Below are 25,719 nucleotides of genomic sequence, written 5' to 3'. Positions count from 1 at the left end.
ACAAATACAGTAACAAAAAATAACTTTTACCATACCACAGAAATTAACACTACTTGTCATTAACAATAATGAAGGTGGATATACAAAATAAAATGTCCTTTCTTTTCCAGAGAACATGCGACAAAAGCATTCCAATTCACAAGCCCCACTACAAAGCAGATCAGGTGGAAAACAAGTTGCTTCACATAATGATTTAAAGTGGACATTTATTTAGGTAAGCTTTAGCAAAACCAGAGTGAAACTTAGCCCAGACACCAGGACTTACACTCTTGGCCTTGCAAAAAGTGCTACTGGGTTTTAAATGACCGTGTACTATAGCTAGGTTGTGGATTTAACATCTTACTGTATCTGAAAGATGGGAACTCCTACAACACAATATCCTTAAATAGTGTACTGGGACATAAGTTTGGAAATTCTATTCATCTGACAACACAACTTACAGAAGCAATCTGGTTTTATTTGGAAGTCTCCCATCCCAGTACTGGCCAGGACCAGCCTCGTTTCAACGCTGAGATCTGATACAATGAGGCTACAAGGTGGTAGTTTTGTTGCCTATGTGTGAACACAGAATTGATGTCATCATTGTCCAACATCGCTTACCAGGGAGACTTCAACTGAAGTGCGCTCTGAGAGAGAGGTCTGTGCTAAAATGTGAAAATAATCTGCTACCAACATAAAAGACTACTGGGAATGAAGATTCCTTTATCCAAAGAAATGTGGAAAACCTTCACTCCACAAAAACACAACTCCCTTTTGTGATGCCCTGACGAGCTCCAGTGCACCTGCTCCACATTCCTACACGTGGAAGGACCTCGTCAGGACCATCTCAAACGAGAACAGGTCAGGCCTGTCAATCTTGTAAAGAGACATCACAGACTAAGCCCTGAGGGATCACTCCTCGGGGCTCAGACATTGAGTCACACTAGTGAGTGTATTTGCTGGTTTTAACTAGTCTTTTCAAGGTTTATTTCAGGTTTTTTCCACAGGTTTTCCTCAGGATTTCCCCCCCAGAATTCTCTAGGACTTCTGCAGGATTTCTTCAGGACACTCCCAGGACTCCTTCCAAGACACTCCCAGGACTCCCAGCTCTCCTGCCATTCCCATTCTAATTCTCCCCATTACTTTATTAATTATTCAATAACCCATCAAACCTCCACTGCTGAACCCACTCCAGCAATTATTAATTCGCTGTGCCCTAATTTCCATCTACAGGCACGGCGTAACACCTTTTTAGATGGGTGCATTTCCCTGTTACTTCTACTACTCAGTGGAATTGACAAGTTTAGCTGGTAAAATGCAACTGAGGTACCACGTAAAACATCACCTCACAGTCTGCGATGGTCTCTTTCTTCTCATCCAGCTCATGCTGCTCACGTTGGATTTGCTTCTGCTTGGTTTCCATGTCTTCTTTCAGCGCCTTGATCTCCAGTCGTCTCTGAGCAATTTCTCTTCGTAGCTCCTCACAGCTGTCCTTCAGTGCTTTGGTCTTCTTCTCCAGTTCCTGGATGTGTAAAATCTCAGTTAGACCTAAGAACCTGATTCACAGAATAAGACTCAAAGTCTCCAAAAGGCGGAAATATGAATGGAAATGTACCTACCGTATGTATGAGATGTAATAATGAGACTGCTGTGCACGAATGCCAAACTGCACCTGCATTTCAGATCTTCTAAAGGGTGCCTGTTAATCTTATTCAACATTTGAGCAAGATAATACATTTTGATTGATCAAAATAGTATAAATACTTGCTCTGAAATAGCATTCCCCATCCTACCAATTTCCATTAATGATAAATATCAATAATTACATAATAATTACAATTCAAAATATCAATATAAATTGAAAAACGTTCTTATTTTCTCCAGACATTTGTTTTACCCTCAAATAAATGACTTGTTCCAGAAAAAAGTAATTTGAGACAGGTGAAAGACATATCGGGTGTAGAAATGATTAGACTGCTATTATGTTTGAGAATGATCACAATCAGGTTAACAAATATTTACAATATACAAGTATACAAAAGTCCTGATTTCTCTTTGTTATGAAGATGGTGGTAGTTTATATATTTGGAACTTTAAATATAGTACTTACGCCTGGCTTGGGTAGAGTCTCATACTCTTTTTCTAGAATGGCCCTTTCTTCATGTAAGCTGACAATGAAAAAAGTATCTTTTAACATTTTCATTATGTACATTTACAAATCTGACCATTAGAGTGTACCACTTCAGTGTCCTCAGATGGGTAAATTATGCAGGAACAGTATGACAGCAGTACATAAACTCTTTTGTTTTACATTGGAATTTTAAAAAAGACATGCCATACAAAAAGCTACTGGCATTCCCACACAGGAAGTACTCAGCCATTCGCACATATAAACGTGAGGCACTCATGCAGAGAGCAGATTGACCCCTATAGTCCTGGCATGCCCAGATTGAGAATGGCCTACTGTGACCAGGGACCAGGTATCCCCTGTGCTCAGATGGTGCACATTTTGGAGGAAAGCAGGCAGGCTTCTGTATGGGGATCAAATTAGTTTCTTTTTTAAAATAAAAGGGCAACTAAGCAAAATCCCTGTTGGATAAATTAAAAATAATTTTGCCACCAAATAGGTGTCCACTTTGTTCTCATCTGTTCACTCTATCACAAGGGTCATTATAACAAGACTCTGAGTAAAAGCCCAGGTTGCATTTTGACACCTGTTTCCAAATTGATTTTGAGGATTTAAAAAAAATATCCCATTTGACACCCTTGAAGGAGGATATACTGACTACCCCATTGCTTTTTCTTCATGATTCGGTTTGGGTTACAATTGGTAGCATTTTCTGTTTACTGCCTGGTAAAATTCCTGTTTCATTTCTCATTGTACTGTATATTAGTATTTATATTACTTTAGTTATTTAAAGAACGTGCATGTTCACACAGGTTTCCTCTGGGTTCTCTGGTTTCCTCCCACAGCCTAAAGACATACTGGTTAATTGGCTTTTGTGAAACTGGCTCTGGTGTGACTGTGTGCCTGTCTGTGTATGTGTGTGCCCTGCGGTGGACAGCCATCTTGCTCAGGGTCTAGCCTGCCTTGTGCCCATTGCTTGCCAGGATAGACTCCGGCTCACCTGTGACCCTGAACTGCATGAAGTGGTTAGAAATGGATGGATTTTTTAAGTCTTTCTTTTGTAAATAAAAAACAAAGACTCTCTATACAGTCCATTTCTAACTGTATTTTGGAATTATTCATGTAACCTACAAAGGTTAATGACACATAACAAGATAACGATTTGAACGTAATGACTACCAGAAGCTTCCTGCTTCCTGAAAGCTAAATGTTATGGCAGCTTCAGTTTTATATAGATTTGAAATCATTACTGCACAAAGATTAATGAAGCATTACTTCATTCACATTAAAATGTGAATATGGTGCGTACTGGTACCAGTTTTTACAGTCCTTCTGCCCTGTTTATTGTGCTTTGGAGATCTTGATCATTACAGACAATTACTGTATAGTACCAGAATCCCATATCCCTTCCATATCCATATTTTCTTGATTTTGATGTATTTTTGCCTATTCAGTTTAAAAACACTTGGTGGTTCCGGCCAACAATAAGTCCCCCAGTGGTGTAACAGCCTTGTCAGCCTTAAATGATTGTCACCAAAATTATGTCATTTCAGCCTTGTAGCAGCCTCCATTGATTTTTGGCTGTTCTTCCCTACTGTGCTGAACAGGGATGTTTGCAGTTGAACATTTGGGTGTATAATATGTAAGATGATTTGGTAATATCCAAAAATGAATTTAAAACATAAAACAACTTTTGTACTGCTCAAGTGTGCTGTAAATTGTAATGCTGAACTCTCACAGTTTCTTCAGATTTAAATATGGCAATGGCATTCTCTGTATCAAACTCACGCCCAAATTCTTTTCCTGGATTTCCTGTGCTCAGCTTTCTTTTGAAATCAATAATTCAGACATTGCCTTGTATTTAAACTGAGACATCTGCCAAACACATGGAAGTACTGTGAGAACAAAGGGAAAAAAAAGAATCACTTTTCAAGATGTCTACTATAATATAATATAATTTCAAAGAAAGATCGCTAAATTACTTTCACTGATTTAACTACAAAAACAGTCAACAGGACAGCAGCAACAGTCACTTCTGTTGTGAAAGATGAAAAACATTTTAGAGTAGGTATAAACTTCTTTCTCCCACATTTTGAATATAATATTGTTAGGGAAGTTACAATGGTCATAAAAGTATTTGTACTTATCTGATTTCAAAGCAACCAGTAGGAACAATGGATAGAATACAAGATGGTTATTGAGCTTTAGGTGGTCTGAGAGGTAAAGCTTATAGAGGACCTTCTGGGGAATAACTCTAGTAAATCATTAAGAGTCATCAATAGCTCAGAAACTGCAAATTAAAAGGCAGGCTGACAGAAACAGAGATGGAGAGAAGAGGAGGAAACAGACAGAGAGAGAGGAAGAATCGTGTCAGGCAAGAGAACCTTGTTTGAATCAACCTTAAAGGCCAGATTCTTGCTAAATAGTGGAACCCTGTTTAAAAGAGATTGTCATTCTATTATTTTAGGAAACAATGATTTCCTTTATGAGGAATCCCCAGGCTAAAGATGTTCTTTTTTGGATAGAGACGCATTTTTAGAAAAGGGGGGTACTGTATATTCCCCTTCATTTTGGAGCACCTGGATTTATAGGAAGAGAGGTTTAGCTATGGGCAGTATTCTGTTATTTTGGACGCAGGTTTATCTCTCCTGTTGGCCTGTTAGGCATTATACAGTACAGGATTTTTGAGTATTGGGTTAGCAGTCTGGGTTTTTCTGGTTGGTTAGGATGTAGGCCTCTGAAACTCTTTGTAATTAGTGTAACTTGTATTTCGTGTTGTGTGTTGTCTAGTTTGTATTATTGTTATTGTTAATTATAATTTGCTTAGCCCAGTTTGTCTGACCAATCACTTTTTCACCATAGCTGCCAGTGTGGTTGGTATAGTTAGGCGCCTCTGACCATACCAACTGCAATGGTACGTTCTTGGCATCTCTGACTATTAGGTAGTTATAGTTAGGTATTTTAATTATTGACTATCCCACTTCATTTCTCTATTTTGTAACCCCAATATCTGTATAAATATTAATAACATAACTGAATACAGTATTTCTTATACTACAATGAAAATGTTTATTGAATTGTTAAATTTAACAATATGATTTTAAAAAGCTCAGAATGTCATTACAAGAAATACATTTGGAGGACTCACACTTTGTTTGGACATTTGTAAGGGCAATATTTTAGTTTACACTAGAAATTCCAGTAAAAGCACCGTATGAATGTGTACAGGAAAAGCTATTTTATCATGGTTATTCCATAGCAACTACATTTAAAGTACTGCTTTTCTTGTTGAAGTTATGTTGTTTATGTGCTTGCATGCTATTTTCTTTTTCAGTATTGCAAGGTAATTTTGATGTAACTCAAGTCCTTATCAAAAACATAAACCTTTAGTAGAGCTGCTATACAGGTTTCTAGCAAAAAGCTTTTTAGTCTTGTGTATCAGTATAGACTATAAAATGGTTTATTTTCTGTGAAGAGCATGTAATGATTTTTACATGTAGTATACTGTAAAATCTCTTAACAAATTAAACAACTGCAGTTGCATCAAGAAACATTTAAAACACGGCAAGAAAAGTATGTGGTGATTCTGTTAACAAATAGTTAGTATTCTGCATTAAGGGGATGAACTGGATTGATTTATTAAACTTACTTATTGAAAAATTACATATGCAGATTAGCCAATAATATAACTTCATCTTCCTGGCAACATGTGCCTCCCTGATGTTCCCACTGAAAGAGGAGACACTGTGAGACGTGTTGGGGTGGGGGATGTCTAAATTATCTCAAATGCAATTCTTAGAGTGTCTCATAGTATTTATTCAGTCCAGGCTCTGTTACATATTTCCCCTGAATATTACTGCAAAACTGTTGTACTTTAACCAAGATGTTTTTAGGTTATTCACCTTCAATGAAGCAAGCATTTTAATCATAAGTAAAAGACCTTAAGAAAATTCTGTATATAATATAATAAAAAAATATTAAGTTAATTGAGTACTCAGGCTGGAACTAAAACCTAAAGACACTAGGCTCTTCAGGACCTGAATTTGTGACTCCTGTTCTGAGGCTTATACCAAAATGGAATAGAGAAGTCTAAGATCTCCAGTTTTGTCACTGCCTTTTAAAGATTAAATTTAAACTTGTATAAACAATTTAAACTATAGTTCATTAAGCCAGAAATACATTTCACAAGAATAACAACATGCAACCAGACTCAATAATACATAGTTTTCAGGACAGATGAAATATCAGGAATACTGGCATGGGAAAACTGTGATTTTCTCCCACATATTGGAATTAGTTTCATAATAGTATTATTTTTTAAATGGGCTCATTTTGATTATACTGGCTGTGTGTAATGTTGAATATATTGAAACATACAGTATACCTACACTATTTCTTGGTAACAACTGCGAATTGGGTCACTATTCATTGCAAGTGCTTCAGTAGTGGTAATTGGAGCTATGCCTCCTCACCTTCCCCTTTTCTAGATTCCCCCTTCGTTCTATAGCAGTTGTCAGTGTATAAGGAATATGTTTGTATAATATTGTTAAAACAATAATATACTTTTATAATAAAGAAGCCAATATCACGTGCTGATCTGTTAACACAGTTTAGATATCTGGCTTGAGAAACAGCTGGAAAGATGTGTGTTTACAACAGCAGGGCCCTGGGATCCAGGGATGCAGCTGTTGAAAATGTTGCTTAAGAGAAATGCCTCTATTACCTCTAGGTGCTGGCCGTGGAACTATAGTAAACAACTGTAACTTCAGTCTAACACACAACTCTGCACTGCTTACTTGCAAATAAGTAATTATTCATAGAGCATGAATGGAATTCCTGGAGATACATATTTTCTTATTTTACTGAATTGAAAGCTCTTCAGAACGTGGTTGTAACCTGGCAATTGGAAGTAACTATAAACTAGGCCTTTTTCCTAAACAGTTTAAAATGAGGAATTTTCAAGTATATCAGTCGGGTCACAGCTGTCATGAAATACATTTAGTACTAAGATAATTATATTCCAATTAAGTAAAGGAAACTCTCAGGTTAGGCAATACAGAAATACAGTTCAACACACACCTTTGATTTAAACTAGACAAATGTTTTGCAGCAACTGTATACATTGATTATATGTTTTGGTCCTTATATTTATCTTTTAAACCCTTTGTTAAGGAATCTATAAACTATGACTTTGAAAGCCGATATCCCATTTTTTAAATGCACATTTCTGTTACTGATTATGTTATTAAAAAGACAGGAACTACTATCACAACAAAATGAGCCTGATGGGCCGAATGGCTTACCCTCACCTGCAGCCTTTCCTCTGCTGTTTTAGTCACACTTCTGTGAAATTGTCTTTGGGATTATCGATGAAGGACCATGGAGATGGTAGGGTTGTAAATGTAGACGATAATACCTGTTCTGATGTTCAGTTGACTTTCTCTGCGTGATCTTAAATATTAACAGACGTACAGTGCTCCGTGTGTGACGCACTTTGGGCTAGAAGTGTAAAGGCACACTCACCACTGCAGGTCATAATGCAGCTTGTCTTCTCCGTCTTCAACTTCCTTGAGGTCATTGTAAAACTTGAGAAGCTGCTGCCTCATCCTGCTGACCTCCGAGTCGGAGCCCTCAGGAAACTGCTCCGCCTGCTCCAGGTCTTGCCTCTGCCTCTCGATCTGCGCAGTGAAGCGCTTGGCATCCTGCAGCAGCCTGATCTCAGACTCCTGTGTCCTGTGCACCAGAATCACAGTAACCAGCACTGCTCAAGTCTGTACTTAATGCAAAACTCTGCTCTCACGTTGATGCATGACAACACACAGCTACATGTCCTGGGAAAATGCACAGTCACATTGCATGTATTTGTTGGACATCCCTGGCTTGACACACTGTACATGTGACGGAGCGGAGCACTCCTCGGAAGGATCAACATATGCTTTGTCTGGATCCACGGTCATATAAACGTGCTAATCTGCATACACTTGCATACTTCTTGCTGAATGGAATGATATTTCTTAGAGAGAAATAAACTCTGTTGATGCCATGGGGGTGTGAGCAGAAGAGAACAAAGTGTGAGAAATCGAATGCATTCATCAAAAAAATGGACGAGCTTGGAATTTAACCTCTTTTCATATGATTGTGAGTCTGCATATCGATGGGTCATAAACATCGCAATGTATTATTCTGCCTAAGACATCAATTAATTTGTATTTTGAGGATGTTCGAGTGGGGAACTGTGTCAACATCCTGGCTGCAAAGGAACAAATACAGGTTAATTTCTTACGGTATTTCATTTTTCTTTTCAACACTCAATTAACCTTAGTCTGTATTTTGTTCTTTTTGAGAAAAATATAATGCTAAACTACTGCAAATGCTTGTATATAATGTAGTAGAGTAGTGTGTACATACTAATTGTACTGTACATTTAAAGAAGAAGAAAATATTACTGAATACACCGTTCTTGTAAAAAAAACACAAGATTTTGTCAATTTCCACAGGCAGTTGAAGGACAGTGTTCTTTATTAAATAGCATCAGGATACTGTAGATGCAGGCAAAGTGTCCAGGTAATAGAAGCACTCGGTTTAAAGATGTTAAATGCTGATGATTTCTAACCTTTTTAATGTGTCATGCAGAAGGGTGTAACTGGCTTTCAGTTCAGCAGCTCTGGTTCCAGGGATTTTCCCAGCAGAGAAAAGCTATAAAATAGTAACAACAACAAAAATAATAAGGGGTGAACAAATGTATCCTACCACTTTCAACAGTTTTTACTGTTAAACTATTATACCAAACAAAATAACGGAATAAGCATGGTACAGTAAAACATATATTAAGCAACTAAACCAACACCAGAAAAATTGAAAAGGAAAACTACTGGTTCAGATACTTTTTCCCCCAAAAAATATATTGCTTTAAGAAATTGATATACTGTATTTACTAGGAAGTATAAACAATACAATGTGCTGTACAAGTCTCGGAACCAACAGCAATGGTTGCATTTTTAGTCCATGTTTGACAACCACATTCCAACGAATGCATTTCCCTTTTGTAGCAAATACAGTAGAACAGTATTTCTCCATGGCTCATGGAGGTCAACTCAATAATGGTAGCTCATTTAGGGAATAATGCCAGAAATTAGCGTTATCCACTGGTCTGATAATAGCAATATGATGTACAGAGTATCTTTCAGCATACAGTACATGTATCCTTTGTTTCAGGACTTTCCCTCCAATGTTTTGGACTTCATCACAGTTTACAGAAAGAGAAAACATCTGTGTTTGTTGCAATAACAAAGAAGAAAAAATGCAAAACGATTTTCCAACTATTCTGCAAGTAAATACTTCCAGATTTTTAAACTTCTGACCTGCTGAAACCCCAGTGATTAGCATGTGAAGATAAAAGAGACTCGGCAGTTAGTCCTAGGTACAAGATAAGTCTTTATATAAAACTTATTTTTGTTTTCCATGTATAATGTTAAGATTTAAGCTGTGGAATGTCTATTATAACTGACAGAATCAATGTCTAATTTTACTGTGTTTAGAACAGCTGGAAGGCTATTACATCAGTAGGTGATGTCAAAAACTCACTAAATGTGCAGAGCAATACCAGTATGTACAGTATATGTGGGTTAATTAGCCCCAGCTTTGGAAATTGAAAGCTTGCATCTTAATTAATATCCTAAATATCCAAGGCTATGGATTCTAATTAGATGTGTAGTAGAGATTCAAAATAGCAAAATACCAAAGCATATAATCAGCTTGAAGGTTTCCTGTTCCTATAGTACACAACAGTACTGTACACAAGGCACATGAGTGCTGAAATCCCTTTTGTAATTTACAGAGGATTTGGATTGCTTCATGAATTTCATTAAATGTGAGCAAAAAAGGAAGTTTAATACAGAAATTCAGGAAATCATGTTTCAGCATTTTCTAGTTATTGTGAAAGTATAAGCATCAAAACATTAACGATGAATTAGAATTACTAGTAAATGTAATAAGCCATCATTTCATTGGAATGATAGTAGGAATATTCCACTGCAGGACAATATCTGGGTTCATCATACCACACTTACACCCAAGGCAGTTACGTGCTATTGTAACAAGAACTGCTGAATCATTCATTCACCTCAATGCTCAAACATTTATTTATGTTAAATACTGTACTACACATTCTAAATATATTGCATGGGCTCTATGGAATTTTGGCATTTATATTTTGCTGTTCTTTCTTATGCACAATTTTTCAACAATTACAAATGAAATATCAAACAACCTGCTCCATTAGAAGAGCTAATCAAGTGTGTCCATTCTATCGCTACAATAACCCGTTTATGGGCATGTAAATGAACTGGCTACAGTACATCTGACCACAACTGGCCATGACGAATTTGATGGTACAGTATCCCTGCACCAGTCCTGGAAATGATTCTTTCTGTCCTGGACAGGATTCCAGTCCATCACAGGGCTAGTGAGAAAGAGAAATGTAGAATAGCCAATCAGATCTAGCCAAGACCTCTTTGGAGGGAGAAGGAAATCAGAGCTGCCAGAGCAAACCTACATTAACCAGGGGAGAGCTGTATATACAGTACAGACTCCACACATAAGGCACCAAAGCCAAAGCCAAACACTGCACCCAAGAGAAGTGAGGCAGGAATATATACTATATACTGTACTTAGGCAGTCAGCTAATTCTCTGTCACGGGCTCTCCTGCAGAGCCCTGGTTTGTGGTTCCAAACACCTGATCTTTCTCAGGAGCAGCTTCGTCATAATCACAGTTTCTTATCATGTAAATGTAGCCTGTGCTCATGATAACTACATATGACACTCAATCATGATCTTTACATATCCTCTAACATTGGAAACAAATGTGAATTTTTCAGTATGAAGTGAGAAAAAAGGGTTAGCTTGAACAAAAACAGGGAAATTAAAGAGAGCAGAGGAGACCTTTAACCATAAGGCTTTGACAATTGTTGAGGGCACGCATGATGATGCTGTACCCATTTTCAGTAATGTATGCGATTTATTCTTAGGCTGCATTCAAATTAATGAATATCAAGAAAGGCAAGATGTGACTAAAAAAATAGTGTTTTCTGGTAGGATGAAAGAATACATATCACCACATCCACAAATATCCACAAATAAAAAAATGTTTTGAGAAACATACTGTACGTCAACTGCATAATGCCTGAAGAGAAATGCTGGCGAAAATGGTAAAATGGTAAAATTGGTATTCCATCTGATGAAGATGCTGTTTCTAAAACAGAACTACTTGAATAAGAACAAATTTCTTTTTTAAACACTCCCTGGGGTTTTGTCAAAAGTGTGATTTCTGTCTCGACCCAGGCATTTATGGGTCAAATGGGTATGTCTGGCTCTCAATTGAAATACAAGTTTCCCTTCATTTTGCAATCAATGACAGAAGAAAAATCAATACGTATAGATTTCTTAGTTAGGTGAGGAGCAGACGTCAGCTTAAATATTACTTGTCTATCCCATCCTGACGCTGGGGGAGAGACTCTGAATAAAAATGCTTAAGGTCAGCAGGTAGAGCTTTATTTTCACCCTGCACTGCAGTTGCCATGCTAAACAGTACTGACTCATACTGGAAGTTCTCGAAAAGAAATCATTACATCATGCTTTAGGATACTTTATCTGAAAAAAAACCAAAACAAACATCTGTTTAACATCTACACTAGTTACAAAACAACTTGGAAGAGTTTTATAGATTTGGGAATCAGTGGATTCTTTTTTTCCCTGTGTGGCTCACAACAAAAGTTACTTTTTTAGCTTTTTAAGTCAAGGGGTATAGATTAGGAAAACAATTTTTTAATATAACAAATAATGCATACGTCTTTTGAATTTTCAAACTGTATTATTTAGTATGCATTACTACAAGATGATGTTGCTAAGTGTGCTATCTACACTGCCCTCTACATGAATAAGGAAACCAAACCTGTACTGACTTACAGTGAAGTCTGTCTGGCACATGTCTGAATTACTCTAGCACCACTATCTTGGAAACTGTTTGATCCATCTGAGTTTCACCCATTTCCAGTAAAAAATAATTTTTGCTTCTTAACTCAGAGTTAAAAAAAATGTTCCAGCATGTACTGTAACTTATTTTAGGAGCTTCCAGCTCTGCTTCTACTAAAGGACTTGGGGAAGTGCAGTGTGCAGTCATTAGCATTGGATCTAATGGTGGAAGAAGCAATGATTATACATATAATTAAGAACACGTACAGTATAGTCAGAAAAGACTTTGTGGTGCCTGTTTTTGCACAGCAGAAAAGATCATTGTAACTAACACTGCTAACACATGGTTGGCAAAATGTATTCAATCTGTTAGGAACAGGATCAAGTGGTGATGCCTAATTTATTGCTAGAAACAAAGTGTTTGCATAACAGAAAAGGTACTCTTGAGATAAGGAACAAGTAACAGGTTTATTCTAAGCTGAAAAGAGAAGAAAGAAAACACGTTTCCGCTGTGGAGCCTTCTTCGGGTGTCGGGTGTATTCTTTCTTCTCTTTTCAGCATGGAATAATCCTATGACTTGTTCCTTTGCAGCCCACACATGCTGATGCAGCTACCCACCCGAACTACTCTTGAGATAAGGCTGAACAATGATTATGTATCTTCAGCCTTCTGAACCCCCTACTGTACGGAGTTTAGAAGACAATTCCTATGAAGACATACATATTATTTTTAGAATGTAATTCATACATATGCCAACATTACCAGAACATTGCTAAGTCAGGAGGATTTGTGAAGGATCATGGAAGGTTCATACATACTGTACTTAAAGGGAAAACCTTGTGCTAATGTTCTTTTTAATGATTTCTGGATTATAAGTATACATACTAGCCTAGATGTAGGCAGTGTGTAGATATACGAAATTCTGCATCTCTTGTTGCTTGGGCAGCAGTCTGGAGGAATAGTAAGGGCTACAGTCTCAGAACTAGAAGGGTGTGGGTTTGAATGGTGGGCCCAGCTGCTGTACTACTGAGCAGATTGCTTTAAATAAAACTGTGGTCCAATTAAAATAATAAAAATGTTTAAAATAATATTAATCTGGGATTTATTAATATCTTGGAGAATCTTGGATTCAAGACCTCTAGTGGGTGTAGCTACATTTACTCCTAGTTCACCCTGCAGCATAAGTGCACTCTGCCAAACATGAGCTGTGTCATTTTTAGTCCTTTAGCCCTAGACACTGAGGAAAGAAAGATATCCAGCCTCCACTGGTACACAGGACATTCCCTAACTCTGCCTCTGTCAGGGAAATCAGTTGCAGCAGACTGGACATGACATTTAGCCTTACTGTATTTGTGCCAGTTCTTTTCAACAGACTATGGAAGATCGTACTATATATGGCAGGCTTCAAAGCATTCTCTTGTCAGTAATTTATTAGCACTTTTACTGGGTTAAAAGTTAATTTCAAAAAGGGTGTTTAATTGAATAAAGTCAAGCGTTAAATCCTCTAGTTTATAAAGTCAACAGCTCAAAGAAATTGCACAGGATTAATTATAATGTTAAGAAATTCTTGTAAGAGACTTCATTAATACTGGTAGCTGTGCAAAGCTTTCAGCATGACAGACCAAGTAGGTTGTTAGCAAGAAGACTAAAACACAATCTCTGTGTCTTTGACATCTAAAGTATTAATCTAAACCGAGAATGCCGATGTAGCTTTGAAGTAAAAAAAGTTCCACTTTTATGTCTTATCACAACTTGTAGAACTCTGAATCAGAGCTAGTCTATGCTAATTGCAAAAAAATATTATAACAAGTTTAATCTTCTTTTGAAAAAATGTCACAAATCTTTCCTCTTTATCTTAAAAGATGTTTTTGAATAAGTTAAGACTATTATTCACACAGCATTCAGATATTACAACATAGAAGATGTACTGAGGATTCAGAAAATAGAATACTGTATATAACACTCTATTTTATGATCTTCAGCTTAACGTTCGTTGAAGGATTGATCTAGTAGCTTTAGCTCACTTGTGACATGCTACTACAACCACCAGGCTGAACAAAGAACATGTGTAGATAACTCTTGAAATCTTGAAGCTACAGATGATTTCCTCCCCTTCCTGTGGTATTCAATGTTATGTGGGGAATTCTTGAGAAAAGATAAGTAATGCCCATTGTGATGAAAAAGAATTTTGCAGTAGCACTCAGTTGTGAATGCTGAGAACTGAATGAGCATCAGTGTTGCATTTCAGCGTATTGTTCACACACAATTCAAGTGTACTTCTATTACCTGTCGGTACATACTCCTTTCTTTTCAGTTTTGTAGGTTTGGAGAAGCCAATCTTAACTTTGGGACATTTCATTAAAAATATACATACAGTACATCTGAAAGACTGCAAGAAAACAAGCCATGGTTGTTTTGGAGGTGCTCCCTCCTTTCCAACTCTTAACTGTGAACTGCAACAATATTTTTACTCAAGCCACTGCGTCAACTATAATCTCTTCTCTTGTAAATTAGTTTTACCATCTGAGCAATCTTCTTTGTTATGGTCCTCCACCATATATTGCCAGCAGCCATATCACCCTGCAACTCACAACTGACAACCTACTGAAGCTCAGCAGGTGCGAGCCTGGTCAGTACCTGAATGGGAGACCTCCTGGGAAAAGCTAAGGTTGCTGCTGGAACAGGTGTTAGTGGGGCCAGCAGGTGGCGCTCATCCTGCGGTCCACGTGGGTCCTAATGCCCCAGTATAGTGACAGGGACACTATACTGTATAAAGGCACCGTTCGGCTGAGATGTAAAACCGAAGTCATGACTCTCTATGGTCATTACAAATCCCAGGGTGTTTCTCAAAAAGAGTAGGGGTGTAACCCTGGCATCCTGGCCAAATTCCCCATTGACCCTTACCAATCATGGCCTCCTAATAATCCACATCTATGTATTGGCTTCATCACTCTGTTCTCCTCCCCACTGATAGCTGTTGTGTGGTGAGAGTATTGGCGCACTATGGCTGCTGTTGCATCATCCAGATGGGGCTACAATTTGGTGGTGGTGGAGGTGAGTCCCCATTACCTGTAAAGTGCTTTGAGTGGAGTGTCCAGAAAAGTGCTACAGTATATAAGTGTAAGCAATTATTAATTATTATGATATATTTATATGTAGATCTGATGGCTGTCCTGGAAACATGGCAAATAATACCAAGCTCGAAATCGGTCCCCTGATTACACCAAGTGTGCCAATGTGCCAGCTCGGGCTTGTCTGGGAACTCCCAGCTGCTGTGTGTTGTTGTCTTAATGGGCGGCATTAATTTACCAAAAACTGTAAAATAAAAAATAACAGAATAGCAAGACATGCCTATACAGTATATAAGCATTCAAATGATTCTTTCACTTTTCTGCAACAATTACAGTTAGAAAGCTATGGCCATGGAACGATTTACTGAGGGGTCAAAACCCAGATCACCTGTGTTGAGCCGTTTGTGATAAAAGGGATGTCACTCAGGCCGAGGAACCACCTAGAACAAAAGAGGCATGGAATGTTTTTTCATGATTGATTTCTTATGGAATGAACCTGAGTTGAAAAAAGAAATTCAGGGGATTTAAAGCAATCACATAAATCAGCCACAGTGAATAAAGGCAGACTGCTAAAGACAGCTACTAGGAAAAATGGGAAACAATTAAAACTGCCTTACATAATTGTACACGAGAACAAAAAAAAACTTCAAACGTGAAGTTGTTTTGCGCAGCTAAAGCACAAATTAAAAACAATAACTTGAATTCTTTTCATAACAAATCTGAGTGCTTTATCTTTTGCTAAAAAAAAAAGCTCAGCTATTTTTAAACAACGTTAATAAGGAGTAAGACCTGACATGACACAGCGAAGGCTTTGTTTGCAGATTATTAGCAGTACAATGGAAAGTCCAAGGTTTGGAAGAGCTGTCTGCGTGAATGTGCTTCACAGCTCAGACACAGTGTGGCACTTCCTCGGGTCATCCTAGCAGGAGGCAGCCCACCTGACCAGGAGCTTAACCCACACAGTTGTGTACAAGTACTGTACATCGGAGCAAGACTGCTGACGCACAGAGCCCTGCCAGGCCTACCAAGCTGTGAAGGAATGTTCTTTTATTTAGCACGGCAGTGAGTCCTATCATACATTACAGCACACATGGGTTTATCTGACAGATGACCATGGATATAACTGTTCTCCTGTAGAGGTTATGAAAAGAAATAAGCAGTGTTGTCCTGGCCTTGGGCTAATACGGCCTCTTTGGACATTAATTTCAGTGAGCTAGTGTCAGCTCAGTTTTCAGGTTTCATGTGAAAAGCAGGACATAGTGCTGTTTGGATTGACTCTTCTGTAACATTTATAGAACTGTGACATTCACATTTCAGTGATGAAACAATATCGGGACCTGTCCCGGATGGACTGAACATAAATTAAATATGACCGCTGAACAGCAGAGCTCTGAAAGAAGACTCAACAACATGTGCAAGCGTGTGGATTGAATTGAAGACAAAGTAACAGAGTGACAGGAAGGATTTTTAGACTATATTCTGTTGTCTTCAAGTGTTAATTTTAAAAGCATATTGCATACTTAGGAGCATGTGTGTTTCTGAAAAAAAAAAAAAGAACAATGTCTTGAACCAGAGCCCCAAGAGAGTAATTCCTATTGAAGAGAGTCATCTCACTGGTCAGAGAACAAGGCTGAGTGACAGGCACTGCAGATCTGCCAAGACCTACGCACTCTTTCCTCGTAGTATTAATATCTGTCTTGCAAACTATTATGCAATAGGTTCCCACCCACCCTTTCCTCAGTTACACTCCTCTCTCTGCCTGTTCTTAATGAGACAGCTATAAAAGTAGGTAGCAGCACTTCAGTTTTCTCCAAAAGCCAATAAGTGCTGTAGTATTAGACAATATGAGGCTTGCCTTGCTCTGTGTGTTTAAAGTTGTGCTGCTGGTCAGCACAGGGAGAATTGGAGATGCAGAAGAAGGAGGACTCAAGGAAGGCAAAGGGAGTGCAGCTTGCCCTGTGAAGCTCAGACCAAGTGCACATTGTGAGGAGGAGGAGGACTGTCCATACCAGGTTACCCTGCCACCCCTCACTATCCAAATGCCCAAGCAGTTCAAGATGCTGGAGAAGACCATGAAAGAGCTGCACAGCCTCAGACAGACAGTGAACAAGCTCAAAAGCTCCTGTCTGGAATGCAAGCAGCAAGCTGACCAGATCCTGCAGAAAGACAGCAGTGAAGGTCCTGGACCGGACCCTACAAGCAATGAGCAGGGCAACAAAAGCCAGCAAAGTACCAGCATCCATGACATGCAGATAAAACTGAACAAGATGTCCAGCAGCTTGAAGAATGCAAGGAAAGAAATCAACAGTCTGCAGGGACGCATTGAGGAGCTCAGCCTATTGAACATGAAGAATGTGGAGGCTATGGTCGACAATAAGGTGAAAAACCTGACTGGGGTGGTCAGCAGCTTGGACAGCAAGTGTTCCAGCGCCTGTCCTGTCATTACTTCACCACAGTGTAAGTCTGTTACTGTGTCTGCTTTAAGTGAGCTATGGCAGGTGTAGCTCAGTAATAAAACATGTATGTCCCATAATTATAATATTGAGATATTATGAACACTTAATATAATATGAGTCTAATAATACTAATAATACTTTATGTACGGTATTAAGCTTACTAATAATGTTTAGTTAGTCTAATAGTGTTAATCTAATGTTTTTTTGTTAGCTGTTTTTTGCTTGTATAATTAGAGCAGTGTCCCTTGGTCAAAACACTGAAAGCTGAACAAAATAAATGAAAGAGCTAAATCTGAGATCTAAAAAGCATTTCTCACTAACAACAAAAGTTAAACAAAACAGTGAAATATGCATAAAAGAACACATTCTGACCACTGTGCAAAGTATGGTTATTTCTTTCTGATGAGCAAATTAGGAAAGACACTTTTATGTTTTTGTTTTCAAACCATGGCAACAAAAGTTACTTAAAAGTTTAAGAAAAACCATTCAACTTTAATATTCTTCAGGTATTTAGATTGTAAACTGTAGATCATAAATAAAACTATGTTTTACCTTAAATTTAAAACAATTCAAATATGGAATTTAAAATAAGAGTATTCTGGCTTATACAATAAAAAAACATTTAAAGTAAAGAAGTAGGTTCTTATAAGAAAAAATACTTAATGTTTTATAATAATAAATACAGTATTAAATCAATGGAATCTACTTTAATCTCCAAATAAGAAAAATGTCTCCAGGGCATAGAAAAATGTTTTGCAAAGCTTTGATAAAAAAAAAAACCTGATATAGACTGAACTTGGAGACTGAAAATCATATACTACTTTAGACAGATTCAAATTCAGGGGTCTGGCTGAATGCTCCTTTTATTAATAAAGCTGTTTATTGCAGATGGAAGAACCTGAATTTTTGGAGGGTTAATCTTTTTCTTTCAATTCATAAGATATTTCTAATCTCCTTTTTGCTTTTAACATACATTATTTTATTGACAGATCTGAACATCAGAACAAAAACTTCTAAACAGTGTATAAACATATGCGATGTAACCTAAAGATTCCCAATTAAAAAATAAATGCGGAACAAAAGTACACAAAATTAAATTACTTTTCTCCATCAAGATGAACAACTAGTAACTTAGGTTTCCAGAAACTGAAACTTGGGGTGTACTGCATATACAGGTACATGGATTTACAGTTCTCTCTTATTATTCTCTCTACTGTGTGTTTTGGGCACACTACTGTGAAAAATTCAATACTTATTAAAGTGTAAAAAGAACATTCAGAAAATAACAGAAATGACATTCAGAAAATGGATGCATTTAAATAACAAAAATAGTTACATAAAGTTAGCCCTCGGGAATTTTAGCAATAGTACTCTTCCTTTTAAAACCGAAACACTTCCCTTGTTTTCAGGCGAGTTGCTTACTAAGGTACACAAGCTCTACAATGCATTATCCTGTCAGAGTGCAGGACACAAGAGGGAACACCCTGATGACTTTTGGCTGATTTTTTGTCATGTTCTTAGCAATCAGATGGAAGCAGCTTGAAGGGAAAGATCGCCTCATTCTGCTCTGTCCTCCCCTTTCCCTCATTCAATAGAGCCCAATCGCTCCTTTCGCTAGGAAAACATCTTTTCAGAGAACACAAACATCTTGACAGGAACCTGAAAATGTACACGGTGATTGGCTTAGGGCTGTAGTTTTGCACCTTTTTACACTCATGTTCCTGGACACTCTGCTAACGCAACTCAAATTGCTGCTCCTCAGCTGATACTCATCTGGCTTAGGACTGAGGTTTTTCAAAATGGTACTGATGATGTACAGATGAATGCTGGGATAATGCCAATTTGTTTCTTTGAACCTCTCCTACGAGCTTATTTATTTTAATCTTCTGTGGCATGACAAAGAAGTTGGAACATTAATATAATTGGAGAAAAGAACCCCAGAAATCCACAAGTTAAAAACTGCACTATGGCTGTGGAGGCTTTTATTATAGTGTTTTTGTACAAAAACAATGAAAAACATACTATAGAACAATTCATGATCTTTGGGAATCATAACAGATGTTCATATTAAAGTGGCATTTTTACTAGGGTGTACATAAATGCAAATTACATTACTGTAATAGCCAACTCTGGACCATTTCAAAGCTGTCGTAGCAGACTGTGATACTCTCACAGATAACGCAAACAAACAGCACTAAAAATCACATATTCGTCTGAGACAGATGTTCAGGTTCAGGGGTCTGGCTGAATGCTCCTCTTCATAATAAAGCTGTTCATTGTAGTCCAGTGGAAGACCTTAAACTGTTTCACAAGGACATTTTTCATAGGGCTATTATTTGTATTTAAATATATAAAATATTTCTAGTCCATTCCCCTTTTTGCACTAAAACTTTCTTTTTTTAAACTTTTCAACAGTTATAATAGCGCCAAGAGACTGCTCCGATTACAACGTCCTGGAAGAGAAGAAGAACGGGGTCTATAAAGTCACCCCTGACCCCAAGAATGGTACCTTTGATGTCTACTGCGACATGGAATCTTTCGGAGGAGGCTGGACCGTGATCCAGCATCGCTTCAATGGCAGCGTGAGCTTCAACCGCACGTGGGCAGAGTACAAGAACGGCTTTGGGGCGGTCCAGGGGGAGTTCTGGCTGGGCAACGACAAGATCCACCTGCTCACCAAGGCCAAGGACATGATCCTGCGGATCGAGCTGGAGGACTTCGAAGGAGTGCGGGAATACGCCAAGTACGACCAGTTCTACGTTTCCAACGAGTACCTTCGCTACCGACTATCAGTCAGTGGCTACTCTGGCACTGCTGGGGACGCCCTGCACTTCAGCAAAAATTACAACCACGACCAGAAGTTCTTTACCACCCCTGATAAGGACAATGACATGTACCCCTCAGGGAACTGTGGTGCCTACTATGGCTCGGGCTGGTGGTTTGATGCTTGCATGTCTGCAAACCTGAATGGCAAATACTACCACAAAAAATACAAGGGGATCCGAAATGGGATCTTCTGGGGCACTTGGCCGACTCTATCGGATGAACACCCGTCAAGTTACAGACAAGTGTTTAAAACAGTAAAAATGATGATCAGACCTAAAAAATATGCACCGTAGGACGTTAGCGCTCGTCTGCTGACATCTGAATGACAATAGCAAACTTCAGCAAGTTCAGAACACTTCACATCACACCAAATTTCTAAGTAAAAAAAAAACATTCTTAATAGCAGATCGTTAATTCTGTTAACACAAAAATGTGAAGCAAACCTTACTGTTACAATCCTTCTTCTCCTGAATGTAAAATGTTCCAGAAATATTAGTATGAGATACAAATCTATTTGCGACACATCTCAGAAACTATTCATGTTTGCTATAACAGGAAAAAATAAAGTATAAGAAGAAAAGTTTACAAAGGCGAGCAGGCCAGTCAGCCTACCTAGCCCGTTTTGTTGCTAATAGTCATGTGATTCAAACATCTCAATCCCACATTTGTTTAGAAGTAGAAACATCAAACTATAGCCAACAAAGAGAGCCAAAGTGTACAAAACTAATTTCTGAAAACAATTTAATCAAGTTGTACAGAAAAAAAATGATAAGAATTATGTGCTTCACCTCCGCACAGTACGCTAATGGCATTTTAAACTAGCAGCTTGACAAGCTACCGAAAGCATCCATGAAAGATGAATACTAAGCTTAAAAACTGCTTCTGCTTTTTTTGTATTTTAATCAAATCACAATACAGCTTCAAAACACAATTACTAGAGTTGGAAGTTTTTGTAAGAAGACTGTTATGAGATACTATATTTTATACAATACTGCCACCTTTTGTTGGTATAACTGTAATATCCTTTTTTGTTCAGGTAGAAAAATGTAGAATGTCCTCAAAGAAAAAGTGTACAGTATTTATTTTTGAAAGTAGGACCAGAGCATAATTTAATATATAATGCTGAGCAGCCCAAACTGAGAGCTGACAAATTAGAATGAATGCTTCTCTGAGGTTTTGTTTATGATAGCGTTGTGAACTACAGAAGGAAATGCATTATAAAACACATTCATGAGGTTTCCTGGATAAATAAGTTAAATGACTCATTAAAAATATTCCTGGTTGAGAAATGTTTTAAGAAGGACAACAGTCAGTTTGTGCTGAACTGACAAACATAGAGACTGAGCTTGGTTTAACCATCTTGACTGAGAAAGACTAACTGTGCTTTCTGAACGACAGAATTATAATTTTGAAGAGTGAGACTGGAATAAAGTGCTTTGTGTACAGAATGGGTTTTTTAAATTAAATTATGTATATTAGAGCTTTTAAATCATATTAAAAAAATGCAGGTGGAAAGTAAACAAACAATAAAGGTTTTTGTTAAAAAATTGTACTGAAACTGTCCGTCCATGCATTTAATAATGGTAACTGCTTTATCCAACACAAGGTTGCAGGGGAGTCGGAGCCTGTCCTGGCAAGCAACAGGCACAGGGTGGGATAAAACATCACAGGACGCACAGACACACACACACACATACTCACACCAGGGCCAATCTTCCCAAAATCAATTGACCTATCGGTATGTATTTGGACTGTGGGAGAAAACCCTAGCATCTGGAGGAAAAACATGTGAAAGTGCAAGCTCCATGCAAATAGCAACAAGGAATTGAACCCAGGGCCCCAGAGCTGTGAGGCAGCAGTGCTAACCTCTGCACCTCTGTCTTTTTTGCTTAATTGAAATAATATATACAGTATTTTATCAAATAAATATAAAATGCTAAACTCTAAGAGTTCACTAACAGTATGTATTCATCCGTCGCTACTTGTGTACGCATTAAATGATTAAATTAAACATGTGAGACTTCTCACAGTAAGACATCTTACTGTTGCTAATAATAATAAAAGCCAAACAACACATTAGGGGCACGGAGTTCACGGGTTAAGAACTGATTTGCCCTTTAGCTATAACAACACCCTCTTACTTTAACTGATTTATTATACATTAGCACATAATCTAGAAAATGTAACCTCCCTTCACTGCAAAATACTTTTCCAAACTGACCTCACCCACCCTAACTTAAGTACAGCTGTTGCTTATCAAGCAAGAAGATTTCAATAGGACCTCATCTTAATATTTAAACTTGCAATAAGTCAACTTTGTGCCACATCATGAATATCACATTCTCACAAGCGCAAACACAAATTACAGTAGCGACACCTTTTTAATCTACTGTACATGTCATCTAGTGGAAAAACACTTAATTGCCACCCACAACAGTGACATTTCATTTTAGCAGCCTGCTGTTAAGTCTTTCTATTTATTCAAAGATTAACAGCACACTTAATACACAAGATACATTTTTATTAATCTGTTTTACCTGAATTATTTCTTCCAATTTTGCCATTTTACAGATCGCATGCGTTGATACGATTATTTAATTTAATTGAAACGTGATATTTCTGGATGATGAAATCTAATTCAGAAACCCCAAAAGCCTCTAATTTCTCATTCATTTGAGTCCATACTATTTATCTTTACCAGAAACAAGATGTACCTACTTGCAGCCACTAAATGTCATTATGCAATATTTTTCCACATTCCAATGCACAGATAAACCTTCAATGATGATAAATACCTCATTCAAGCACTGAATTGCAGGGCTTGCAGACACATCTGCCCGTCGCTCTTCCTGAAGGTCTGCACGAGGAGCCAGGGCAGACAGGGGCGTCTCCTCTGGGCTTTCATCCTCTTCCTCACTTGGAGGGTTGCTCTCCTCACTGTGACTCATGACAAAGGGATTCTGTCTGGGACAACATAAGAACGTAATAAAGGTTACAGATGAGAGCAGACCACACAGCTCGTTCTAGCTAAGAGATTCAAGGGTCTCATCTCATCATTGCTTGACAGAAGACAGGGTGTCAGATTCCAGAACATGGTGGGGTAGCTTGTTACAGACTCCTACAATGCTTGAGTAAAAAAAATGGTTGTGTAAGCAAGTAACATTAAAGCTTCCTGATGTTTACAATTCTTTAAAATGTAGACCTACACCTACGCCTCATCCCTCTGAAAAGAGAAATTCAAAGAATATTTAGCCTAGGACATTTGAAATCTTTGATGAGCTTATCTTTTAAACGAGTATGCACTAGATTCTCATTAATCAATTAAAAGGGTGGCTTTGTAGGAAAGATAGTTATAATGCAGTGCGTAAAACGGAGTACTGAATGAATGGATGTTTAGGCTAAAGTGGCCTAAAAGTCTGAAACATCTAAAACATTTTAGGTTTATTTGTTAATATGCTTTTGATTTTAAAGCCCATGGCAAAAGTTTGAAAGTTAAATCAGGTGCCATAGGTTTACATTTATACAGGGCTTACCCTAAACATTCAAGACATTATTCAACATTTTCACATAACTAAAAAATTATGCCATGCAGAAGTAACCAGGCAAGCCAACCAAAGCTAATGATCTAGCTTTGATGAGTCAGTCTGTGTCTTTGATAGGTTACTAATGATTTAAAATACTTCAGGCTTTGTTACGGACAATTAAAACATTGAACAGCAGGTAGGCAGGGCTCCCTCCTGCTAGATTACAGAGAAGTAAGTCTTGCATAATGTGCCCATTAAGGTTCCCACTGCACAGCGGAACATTGATTTAAGAAGAATGGGTTCGTTAAGCTCTGGCCCACCTCCAAGTCTCACCATGATCATTCAGTGTTTCAGTGTGGTCGGTTTTAATGAAAATTTGGCAGACATACTTTTTAATGAAGGCAGCCTTATACAATAATATAAATTAAGTGCTTTGGTGTTAACAGTATTGAGAGTAAACTACGTATCATGGCTCAGCTAGGTACAAAATCTCCTTTACTTCTTTCTTCTCCATGCTCTAATTCCAGTTCATCAAAGAGGAAACAGGAAAACGTAACTTACAGTAGAATACTGCAAAATGAATATGCAGAAGTAAATGTATAACTCTGTTGCTCAAAATTCACAGAAATGTATGTTACATACGATATGATTTACATTATATGATGTAATACCTTATTGTCTGATTTCTCACAAATTTGTTTACATCCAAGCAGCTAGTTTTATACACCGAGATACAAAACACATACTAATAGAACAGATAAATATAACAATCAACACACACATAGTCATTACACACCACTCCTACAGGAATCCACGCAATTTACCAGAACCTGTAAATTTACTCACTCTTCAATCAGCTCGAGCCCCAGTAATTGCACATACCCCTTCATTTTTGCACATATCCACTAATCGCACTTGCTCATAAACATTCAATCGCGCATTATTGAATAGTGCGATTGAATGTGGGAAGAGGGGATTCCTCATTTCGTTAAGTCTCTGCAAAAACGATTCCAAAAACGTCTGTTTGAAGGCAGCGGTTGGTACAGCATGATTCATGCAGAGCAAGCGAGGGATGAGACGAGATACTAACAGTCTTAATGTCATCCGTTTGCAAGCTCTGCTCAACGGGCTGCCTACTAGTGTAGAACACATCCTTAAGATTCCGGACATCTTGGCTTTTGTTGAAAGCAATATATTCAGAAAATAGTGATTTTAAAGTTTGAATAATACCTACTTTTTTTCGACTGGATGTCTTCAAACTGCAGTGGTGTCGGAACATATACAGTATATATATGCAAATGTTTTTGCCATCACTGTTAAAATTAATCCAGTCCTCTAGATTTAAATTAACCAATAACTGGTGTTTGTTAAACAATGCACAATGCATAGATTTAAGAAAAACCATAACATGAGTACTCTCCAAAATGCCATGTGTAAACATGTAGTCTCGGTTTTTCAGGTATTTTAAATAATTCAGCATAACATTATACAAGTAATGCAGATGTAAACATTTACAAAATCACAGTAAATTTCAAACACCGTAGACCTGAGTTTTCGACCTTCATCAATTTTGCAATTACCACTTCGAACCTTTAGAACAGAAAATAAAAACAATTAAAGTGACATTCAGGTGGGACTGGCGTTAATATACAAGAAATCGCATTTTGCTTTCATTAACCCTTACAGCACAGTAAACACTTCGTTTGAGATTACTTGAGGTATTGCAGATATGATCCCCAACGATCTCGGCATACAGTATGTGTTA

At 37.7% G+C, this 25,719-nt stretch overlaps 2 protein-coding genes across 5 annotated transcripts in view; one reads left to right on the top strand and one right to left on the bottom strand.

Moving 5' to 3' along the window:
- The window catches only part of ccdc146 (coiled-coil domain containing 146), a 43,977-nt gene that overhangs the window by 16,944 nt on the left and 1,314 nt on the right, over positions 1-25,719 (bottom strand). Inside the window, exons 1-6 of one of the 4 annotated variants that reach the window (XM_088644943.1) lie at positions 25,357-25,622; positions 23,226-23,394; positions 8,721-8,803; positions 7,631-7,840; positions 2,090-2,147; positions 1,325-1,501 (exon numbers count right to left, since the gene is read on the bottom strand). In XM_088644943.1, coding sequence (XP_088501069.1) covers positions 1,325-1,501; positions 2,090-2,147; positions 7,631-7,840; positions 8,721-8,803; positions 23,226-23,378 — 681 coding nt within the window. In that variant the 5' untranslated portion in view covers positions 23,379-23,394; positions 25,357-25,622. Of the gene's footprint in view, positions 1-1,324; positions 1,502-2,089; positions 2,148-7,630; positions 7,841-8,720; positions 8,804-23,225; positions 23,395-24,800; positions 25,011-25,356; positions 25,623-25,719 lie in introns of those variants that run through there. The other 3 variants (XM_088644941.1, XM_088644944.1, XM_088644942.1) reach the window with 3 other exon arrangements.
- On the top strand, positions 16,903-21,982 carry fgl2a (fibrinogen-like 2a). Its single transcript, XM_088644958.1, has 2 exons — positions 16,903-17,605; positions 20,020-21,982. Exons 1-2 carry the CDS (start codon positions 16,993-16,995, stop codon positions 20,721-20,723), a joined length of 1,317 nt encoding a protein of 438 aa, XP_088501084.1. The 5' UTR covers positions 16,903-16,992; the 3' UTR covers positions 20,724-21,982.

Source organism: Lepisosteus platostomus, chromosome 9 (assembly GCF_059453375.1).
Source record: "Lepisosteus platostomus isolate fLepPlt1 chromosome 9, fLepPlt1.hap1, whole genome shotgun sequence".
Classification (NCBI taxonomy): Eukaryota; Metazoa; Chordata; class Actinopteri; order Semionotiformes; family Lepisosteidae; genus Lepisosteus; species Lepisosteus platostomus.
The sequence above is the reverse complement of the archived record's forward strand: the minus strand, read 5'-3'. Positions and strand labels throughout refer to the sequence as shown.